This window comes from Hyperoodon ampullatus (genome assembly GCF_949752795.1).
Source record: "Hyperoodon ampullatus genome assembly, chromosome: 14".
NCBI classification, from domain to species: Eukaryota; Metazoa; Chordata; class Mammalia; order Artiodactyla; family Ziphiidae; genus Hyperoodon; species Hyperoodon ampullatus.
The window spans coordinates 5830538-5840368 of record NC_136927.1 but is presented as its reverse complement, the minus strand read 5'-3'; the positions used below and the strand labels follow the sequence as shown (position 1 = coordinate 5840368).

At 46.2% G+C, this 9831-nt stretch overlaps 1 protein-coding gene across 1 annotated transcript in view; it reads left to right on the top strand.

Annotated features, from left to right (window-relative positions):
• Positions 1 to 2081: 2081 nt before the first annotated feature.
• ABHD12 (abhydrolase domain containing 12, lysophospholipase) overlaps positions 2082 to 9831 on the top strand; it is a gene marked incomplete at its 5' end in the record, with an annotated part of 69538 nt that continues 61788 nt past the window's right edge. The window contains one exon of the mRNA XM_079718825.1: positions 2082 to 2272. Coding sequence (XP_079574951.1) covers positions 2082 to 2272 — 191 coding nt within the window. The remainder of the gene's footprint in view (positions 2273 to 9831) is intronic.

The following is a 9831-nucleotide window of genomic DNA, read 5'->3' as shown; positions in this document are numbered from 1 at the left end:
AGGGAGTTAGCCATGCGGATATGATGGCTGATGTACATGCGACCCACACCCTGGGGCCCCTGCCTCAGCAAGGAGTCAGTGATGCTGGAGCAGGGTGAGCTAGAGAGAGGCTGGTGGCTGAGAACAGAGTGAGGGCTGGAGGCTGAGGCCAAGTCAAGTAGGGCCCATTGGCCCATTTCATAAGCTTTCGGTTTCATTTTCCACTAGGTGGGGAGCCATTGAAGTGTTTTGAGCAAATAAGTGACAGAACTGGATCTAGGGTTTTTAAAAAGACCTTTGTGGCCACTGGATTAAGTAGACAGAAGTGAGGCAGGAGACCATTTAGACTATTACAAAAATCCAAGTGAGGGATTATGGCACTTTGGCCCATGGTGGAGGTGGTGAGAAGTGGTTGATCCTGGATAGATTTTGAAAGGAGAGCTGACCAGGCTTGGTGATAGACCTGCTGTGTCGTGAGAAGGGAGGAATCAAGGATGACTCCAAGGTTTTGGCCTGAGGAACTGTAAGGATGGACTTAGCATTCTGGAGGTGGGGAAGGCTATGGATGGAGCTGGGGTGGGAGAAGAGCTGAGAGCTCAGCTTTGAACATGATTTTAGGTGCATGTAGGATGTCAGAGTGGTTGAGTAGACCACTGGATAGAGGAGCCTGGAGTTTAAGGAAGAGGTGTGGACTGGAGATCCAAATGTAGGTGTCCCCATTGTAGGGTGACCTGGATAAGATTAGAGCCTGAATAAGATTACTTATAGAGTGAGTGTGGACCAAGAGTTGAAGACTGGAGCAAGGCCTAATACCAGCAAGAAAGACTCAGTACCCCTTACTCTCTTCTTTGCAGCCCTCCCTTCCTAGCTTTTTTGTTTTTCTATTGATTGGAAAGGATTTAGTGAGTGATAGAGTAAAAAAATGTTTTACTTAATTTACTTTATTTGCTGGATTCCCAGTCTCCAGTATGTGCTTCTACATTACTTTAAAGAATTCACCAAAAGTATATTTGGACAAATATGAATGCTGGTTGTGATATTTAGTAATATGGTCAGTGAAATTCTTTTGCAATTTCTAAGTATCATTACAAAGCTAATATAAGGAGCTATTGAATTTCTAAAGACGTTTCTAATTGATCTTAAATTATCAGTTGCCAATAGTTTTCACTGGCACAAATGTTGAAATTACAAGTTACTTTGGAATAAATAAGCGAATCTCTTGGTTGTGGATCATTTGTAAAAAAAATATATAATGCCATATTAAAGAAAGCCAAAGCTATAAAACTGAATAGGTGAAACTGCTCTTTCCTTTCTGTTTTTAGGATGGGTTGAATTAGTACTTAATTTGTTTCACAAGTGGAAATTTGTGAAATGGATTCTTCCCCCATTAGCTACTTCTGCTTCATAAAAATCTAAAATCTAATACTGGTTTTTCAAAAAAGTAAAATTTTTAAGCAGCTCAGTTTTCAAACGTTCGGCCCAAAAGAAAAAAAAAAAGAAATATCTATACATTTCTGTTTCAAATTAAAAAAAAAAACTACCAGATCACATATTTTTTAAAGAAAAGTCCTTGTGGGAAAATAGTTATAAATCATTATTAGGACAGAATTGTCATGTCACCTTTTTCTTTTTGTTGTGTAAATTCTTATAAAACCCTTTCGGGGGTTTCCACTGTTGGGGGTAGTCAGAGATCCGGGGATATGAGCAGAGTACCCTTCGGGCCGCTGCAGTGGGCCCCAGGCGGCCTCTGGTCTGACCTAGCCCGACCCCTGCCCAGCGCTACTCTGCCAGTCGGCCGCGCCCGAACGGTGACGCGCCTTGCGGCTTCGTTTGCCCGTGTCCAAGATGGCTGCGATCGCCGCTGGGGATGTTGGGCGCGCCGGGCGCCGGGTAGGGGGCCCCGGCCGGCGTACCCGCCTACAGCCACTCAGCGCTGGCCAATCAGCGCCGGGAGGCCGCCGGCCCCGCCCCGACCCCGGCCGGCAGGGACGTCTGGGCGGCGGGCTAGAGGCGGCGGCGGCTCACCTGAGCGGCTGCTCTCCTGAGCGGCGGCCGGCGGCGAGGCCCAGGGCGAGGGTGAGGCCGGCGGTGCTGGCCACGGAATGAGGAAGCGGACCGAACCCGTCGCCCTGGAGCATGAGCGCTACGCCGCCTCGGGCTCGTCCTCCGCCGGCTCGGCCGCCGCGGCACTGGACGCTGACTGCCGCCTGAAGCAGAACCTGTGCCTGGCGGGCCCCGGGCCGGCCGAGCAGCGCTGCGCCGCCGACGCGGGCATGAAGCGGGCGCTGGGCAGGTGAGGAGCGGCTGAGGCGGGCCGGGACCCACAATCCTCCAGAGCTACTTGCCCTCCACCCCGCGTGCCCCCCGACCTTCTCCGGGCGTCCCCGGGTGCCTCCCGCGTGGTCCCCCTCTGGCCCCCGCGCCCCCTTCCTTCCCGGGCGGGCCTGGGCAGCCCCTCCAGCGACCGGCAGGTGAGCGCCTCTTGACGAGGGTGGCGAGCTCCTGGACGCCCGGGAGCGCCGACTCCGCTCCGACCTGCTCTGCGTCCGACTCCGACCCATCGTCCCTCTCGCCGGGTGGGCAGCTCACCGGTGCCTGAGTCTCCGCGGCACCCTCTGCTCGAAGCTGCCGGTTCCTCGGGGACGGTTGAGGGGTCGGCCGTGTCCAGGGGCAGGGGGTGCACCGCGTCCTCGGGGAACGTTGAGGGGTCGGCCGTGTGCAGGGACACGGGGTGCACCGCATCCTTGGCTGTCGAGGGAGTGGGGGGAAGCCCGGCGTTCGCGAGCAGCTGGCTGGTGGTACGTGGAATGTGTCCGCAGGAGTCGTCTCCTTGGGAATCTCCGTCCCGTCCGGAAGTCACCTGGTTATTTTCGGTCTCCCTTTGGGGAGATGAATGCGTTTATGTTAAATTAATCTCACAGTGGGGATAGGGGCATATTTCACGCGGGCAAGTCTCTCCGCGTAGGCTGGCTGTTTGTAGAATGTATCACTCATGGCAGTATTGAAGTCTTGATGTTTCATGGTGTTTGAAGAAGTTAGTATGTAATGTTCTCAGGTGTTGTAGCAGAGTCACTTATTTTGGGGTCAACTGGAATGCCCTTAATTGACACTGGCCACTTCCGTGTAAAATATTTATCCAAATAGCCCCTAAAAACATCAACTGCATTGCCTGAAAGATCATGAAATTAAACTATATACTTCTCTAAGTCAGTGGTTCCCAGTCCTGCCAGAAGTTCAGGGACTGACAATATTTTTGTTTTTGTGTAAAATTATCTAGCAACTGGTTAGTATCTTTTGTGAAACTAATCTGTGGAAAGGTTTATCTGCATTAAAAACACAATTGGCTTTAATGCACTTTTAGTAACAAGCTTGACATAGCACTTAGATAGGTTGGGAACTCTTCCTCTGAAGAAATCAAGTTGTGATGCACAATGTTTGGGGAAACAGTGCTGGCCTGGCACCTTCCTTGAAAGATGTACTGTATTAAAAGGATCTGATTATTTTTATTTTTGAGTTGAAGACAAAGAGAGACATTCAAGCGGTGCCATATCCTTTGGATAAACAAAAGGCTGTTTCGGGAATAAAAAGAAAAGCAGAGGGCGGGAAGGCCAAATTTGTGTGTCAGCCCATGGCTTCCTTCCCTGTTGCCTGAAATGCTCTCCTGGATGTTCTCCTGCTGTGTCTTTTCCTTCAACCAGGTCTCTGCTTTACCGTCACCTCTTCAGCGAGGCCTTCCCAGACCAGCACATCCAAAATAGCCTTCCTGCCGCCCCCAACCCCCCTATTCCGTTTACTTGTTTCTTCATCGCACTTATCCCTTAGCTCAGGGTCCCCTGTGGTCCCCAGGCCACACAGCAGGTGAGCAGAGCAGCGGGAGAGCAGGCGAAGCTTCATCTTCCACTCCCCATCCCTCCCCATTGCTCGCATTACCGCCTGAACCATCCCCGCCCGTCACTCACATTACTGCCTGAAACCATCCCCCTCCCTTCCGTGGAAAAACTGTCTTCCATGAAACTGGTGCCTGGTGCCAGAAAGGTTGGGGACCGCTGCCTTAGCTGACGGTGTGGTTGCCTGCACACTTGACTTGCTTTGTGGGTAGTCTCCTTCACGAGAATGGAAGCCCTCTGAGAGCAGGGACAATTTTTCTCTCAGCGCCTGTCTCCAGGGCCTGGCACATAGTAGGTGGGAGAAAATACTTGTTGAATGAATATCTAGAATAGATTCCTAGAGTTGGAGTTGCTGAGCCAAGGGGTGTGTGTTTATGACTTTGAAAGCGAAGGCCAAAGTGCCCTCCCGAGAAGTTGTACTGATTTGTACTCCCTCCAGTAGTGTCAGTTGCTTGCCCCCCAATATTGAACATTACCAGATATTTTGATCTTTTTCTACTTGATTGATGAAAATGACATCTGATTTGTAACTTTAATTTGCATTTCTTAATGGTTAGGTGGCAATTTTTGTGTGTTTTTCTAAGCTCATTATACATCTTTGGGATTATTTAATGATCCGCCTTTGTTTGGGTCCTCCTGCACATTTCTTTTAACTTTCTATTGTGCACGTGTTCAAATATACAAAAGTAGAGGAGACAGTATAATATGATATAATGAATAGTCAATAGTTTTCCATGTTTTGCCAATCTTGAATCATCTCTTCCTCCTCCCCTCCATTTTTAGTATGGTGGGGGACTAGGCTATTTTAAAGCAAATGATTTCATCCATAAATATTTCGCAGTATATCATGAACAAATAAGGACTTTTTGAAATATATCTAACCCCAAAGCTATGATCATATTATATCAAAATTAACAATTTATAATCTGTAATTAATTTAATATTATCTAATATCCAGTCTACATATACATTTCCCTGTCTCAGAAATGTCTTTTTAAGTTAGTTTTAAAATCCTGTACATTTCTTAAGTTTATTCCTAGTTATTTTACCTTTCTGTTGTTATTGAAAATAGAATATTTTCTTATATTACATATTGTAACTGGTTGTATTTATTACTTCTGTAACTAGCAACTTACATAATCTTAGTTTCAAGTAGTTTTTGCAGTTGATTCTCGAATTTTCCAGGTATACTATCATGTCAGCTGCAAATAATAAGAATTTTGTCTCATTTTCTACTTTCTTATGTCTTTTGTTTCTTTCTCTTTTTTGATCACATTGTATTTCCAGAATGAGGTTGAATAATAGGGATGATACTGGATATCTTTGTCCTGTTCCTGACTTTAAAGAGAATTCTTTTAGTGTTTGTGCCATGTTAGTTATTTTAGTAAGGGGTGTGTTGCTCTTTTGTCTTTTTAAGTCAAAAATGGTTGTTGAATTTTATCAAGTGCTGTTTTAGCATCTGTGAAGTGATCATATAAACTTTGTCTCTTGACCTGTTAATATGCTGAGTTGTAGTAATAGATTTTATAATATTGAATCATCATTTTATCTTATTGAATCATTATTGAATCATCAGTGATAACTCTTATTGTGTAGACAGATTCTGTTAATATTTTACACCATTATTTGTGAGACTAGTCTGTAATTTTCTTGTTCAATGCTGTCTTTACCAAGTTGTTTTAGTGTTTTTCTATAGCTTTATTAAAAGTTTTCTCTTTCTCTTCTTTAGCCAGTTTAAATACTTTTGAAATGATCTCTTTCTTTAAATTTTGGTAGAATTCACCTGTAAAACTACCTAAGCATGGTGCTTTTTTTTAGAATATAGCACTTTGATAACTATTATAGTTTCTTAGATTTGCTCTCTCTTTCTGGGTTCAGTTTTGGTGATTTATATGTTTATAGTAAATCATCTTTTATATCTAGCTTTTTCCTCTGTACCTGGGGCTGTTCCCTAGTCTTGTTTCCTATTTTATATACTTATACTTTTTCCCCTTTTTTCTTGCTCTAGTACACACACACACACACACACACACACACACACACACACACACACAAGTGGATTTTTTCCTAAATAAAAAAATATTTTTTCCCAAAGAAAACCTGAGGCCAGGATGGAGAGAATGTGTTCTATCTGAAGGGGGCAGCAGCTACTGCATTCTCTCCTGTTGCTCCCCAGCAGGAATGTGGCTCCAGGACAGCCAGATATTCCAGTCTTTCCTGAAGAATAGCTGGGTGTAAGCCTGCTTCTGTGATTTCTAACTTTTTAAATGTTGCTGGCAACTAATTCAGATGAAAACAACAACCTTAGAGGGAAAACAAAACCAAAACCAGCTTGTGTGTGTGTTTTTAATTTTATTTATTTATTTATTTGGCTGCCTTGGGTCTTAGTTGGGGCATGTGGGCTTCTCTGTAGTTGCGGCTTGAAGGCTCAGTAGTTGTGGCGTGCAGGCTTAATTGCCCCAGGGCATGTGGGATCTTAGTTCCCTGACCAGGGATCGAACCCATGTCCCCTGCATTGGAAGGCGGATTCTCAACCACTGGACCACCAGGGAAGTCTGTGTGTGTGTGTGTGTGTGTGTGTGTGTGTGTGTGTGTTTTAATTGAAGTATAGTTGATTTACAATGTTGTGTTTCAGGTGTACAGCAAAGTGATTCATATATATATATATATATATATATATATATATATATATATATATATATATATGTTCTTTTTCAGATTCTTTTCCCTTATAGGTTATTACAACATACTGAATATAGTTCTCTTTTGGTTGTTTTAATTGTTGGACCAAAGGGTTATTTTTGAAGGTAAGTGTTTATCTGACTTACATGTCAACTGTGTACTCCATAAGAGGAGGGACTGGATACTATTTTTGCTTTGCGTATGTCTGGTACAAGGAGGCAAGTGAGGGATTCTCTGGGCCTTTCATTTTCTTTTCTGTAATCTTGGAGTTCTTGGCAATATGCAATAAAGGCATAAGTGGTTTAAATTGGCCCTAAGGAGGCAGTAATGAGATGTATAGGTCTCTGTTTCAGTCAACTAGACTATCCTTTGACTGTCAACTCACAGGCCAGGTCTGCCAGATAACCGAGATCAGTGGAGGGCCTGGGAGATATCACAGCCCATGACCTTTGTTTGTAAATACAGAAGAACTCAGGCATCACCCTTGGTTCCTTCTTGATCCAAAAGAAAGAACTTCATGCAGGGCTGCTGATGGCTTCACCATAACCCAGAAAGGCGGGTGACCACGGTGAATGTCTGTCTCGGAGCTAGCTTTTGTCCTTAAAGTCTGCTTTTCTCCATCCCCCTTCTCCTCCCACTCCCCAGAGTAGAGTCTGTTCCTGGACCATGACAAGCAGGGGGGAAGGCTTTGTTATGGTGCCTCAAATGGGGCCCCCAACTGGGTCCCTCTCTTCCCAGTTGTGGTTTATCTTGTCAGGGACACATTCCAGCCCTGGACCCGAGACCCTGGAACTTCGCACCTCTTTGGTGAGATTTGTGTCCTGTATCTCTGCTTGTTTCCCAGTTCCTTCCAGCCAGCATATACTCTCCCTTCTCAAGGGAGTGTCTGTCTTCTACAGTAATGTTGAGCATACACTGCTCAAATGCAGGAGATTAAAATCTCCAGAAGATACTTATCACAAAGGTAACCTTGGAAAGAGGCTTAGAAGATGGGTCATCTTCTCAGGGTTCTGTTGACAGCAGTGGAGACAGGATGCCTTTCCAGACTCATGATCCTCCTCCTCCTCCCACTAGAGCACTTTTCCTTCCAAAATGCAGTCTATGGGAAAATTTTAACTGCAATATTATCTTGAAAACTGACAGACTAAGTCAATGCTTTTCACCCGGACGTGATGCCACAGAACTTGAGTGTCCACGTGGAGAGTGCGTAGGTCATTTGTCTCTTCCTGAACTGAGGGCCAGGGTCTGGAGTGTCAGTGAGGACACGGGCTGCTGACACAGGGAAGTGTGATGCCAGGAAACCCAGCCTGAGGTGTCCAGTTAGTAGAAAGACCCGTTGTTTAGGCTTGGTGCCCATCTTAGTATTGTTTGATATTTTAGGGGAAAGCTTGAATGGATAACTGAGTCTTAAGTGAGTGTTTTCAGGTTTGTGGCTTGGGGTGAGTTGCTTAACTATGAGTTTGTTTCTTCCTCTATACTGTGGGGATAAAAATATCTTCCTTATAGGATTGGGGTGAGGGTCCAGTGTATGAAAGAGCCAGGCCCACAGTGAGCACTCGGTCAGTGGCATCTTGGTCATCCCCAGTATTGTTGCTAGTGTTATTTGTTGGAGTATTGAGAAAGCTCTGTTAACTTAGGTCAAGAAGAATGTACCCCTCCCTCCCCTTCTGCCCCCAGGTTTTTTTAGTTAATTAATTAACTTATTATTTATTTATTTTGGCTGTGCTGAATCTTCATTGTGGCACACAGGACCTTTCGTTGTGGCATGTGGGCTTCTTAGTTGTGGCATGCATGTGGGATCTAGTTCCCCCACCAGGGATGGAACCTGGGCCCCCTGTGTTGGGAGCACGGAGTCTTACCCGCTGGACCACCAAGGAAGTCCCTGCCCCCAAACTATCACAGTATGTCTTCTCAGCCAGTTGTCATGCATGTGGTTGTCATCATGATCAGTTAACACATCTGTTGGGAATAGAACGTTTTAAGCAATACTTTTTGGTTATGCAACACTTTTTTTTCACCTGTTCATTTAGCAAAGTTTGATGTATGTACAGTAACTCTGCTAAGTGCTGAGGCTGCAGCAGTGGATGTGGGTCATGTCTTGTGGACTTTACCTTCTGGTGGCAGAGGCAGGTGACAAGCGAAGCGAACAAGTATGTGCTGTGTCAGGTGCTCAGGGCTTGAGGAGGAATGTAGGGCCAGTAAGGAGCAGCTGAGGCGTGTATACAGGAGGCCTTTCTCGTAAGGGGACATTTGAATGGAAGCCACTGGCTGCTTCAGAGTGGAGGAGTGCCTGGGTATGATGGATGTCATTGACATGTCACTCTCATTGCTGGGATGAAGACAGACTGGAAGGGCAGCAGGAGCAGGGGGACCCGCTAGAAGTCATCCAGGCAACAGACGATGGGGACTTGGGCCTGGGGTAGCTGTGGATATGAGAAGTGTTGCATTCTGGATCTGTTTCCAAGGAGGTGTCAACAGGATTTGCTGATGGATTAGTAAGAAAGAGCGAGGAGAGTCACAGGGTTCACCAGTTCTCTTCTGAGCAGTGGAAGAGTGGAGCTGCCATGTGCTGAGATGGGGCAGTTGTGGGAAATGAGTTTGGTTTGGGGCATATGGAGGTCCCTCTGAAATATGCAAGTGGAATAGGTAGGAGGAGCTGGAGTTCAGGGCAGAGCTGGGGCCAACATCTGACGTTAGCCTGCAGGTAGTGTTCAGAGTCACGACAGGATCCCAGGGCTGGACCCTGGGCCCTGGACAGGTAGGGGCTGGAGAAGAAGAGTCTCAAACCAAGGAGACCTGGAGGGAGGCAGCTGAGAGGAGAGCTTGGAGGAGGGGGTCAAGGGAGCTATTGGAAGAAAGCCTGTTGCAGAGGAGAGTGTGGTCTGCCTTTGGATTTGGAGACATAGAGATCAGTGGTTGTTAGTGTGGTTAATTTGAGTGGTGGAGGAAAGACCGGTGATGCCGAGCGCTGGTGGCGTGGTGTCTTCGGGACCCAGTACCCCAAGGCCAAGTCAGCGGTCCCCAGACAGGGAGGTAGGCCAAGGGTGCTGTGAAGTTGCAGGGAGGTGGTTAGATGTGTTGGGGGAGCACTGGAGGTTCTCTTCTGGGTGCTTCTGTTTTCTCTGTGAAATAAGAGCAAAGCCCTGTGCCGAGGGGAGAGGAGGTACTGCAGGTGTTTCCCTTTCACTTCTCAACCTGGACCCCGTCTTACCTCTCTATCCTTAACCTAATCAGATGTTTCCTACCATTATTTGCTAAAGTCTCATTAACACGGACAGTCAAG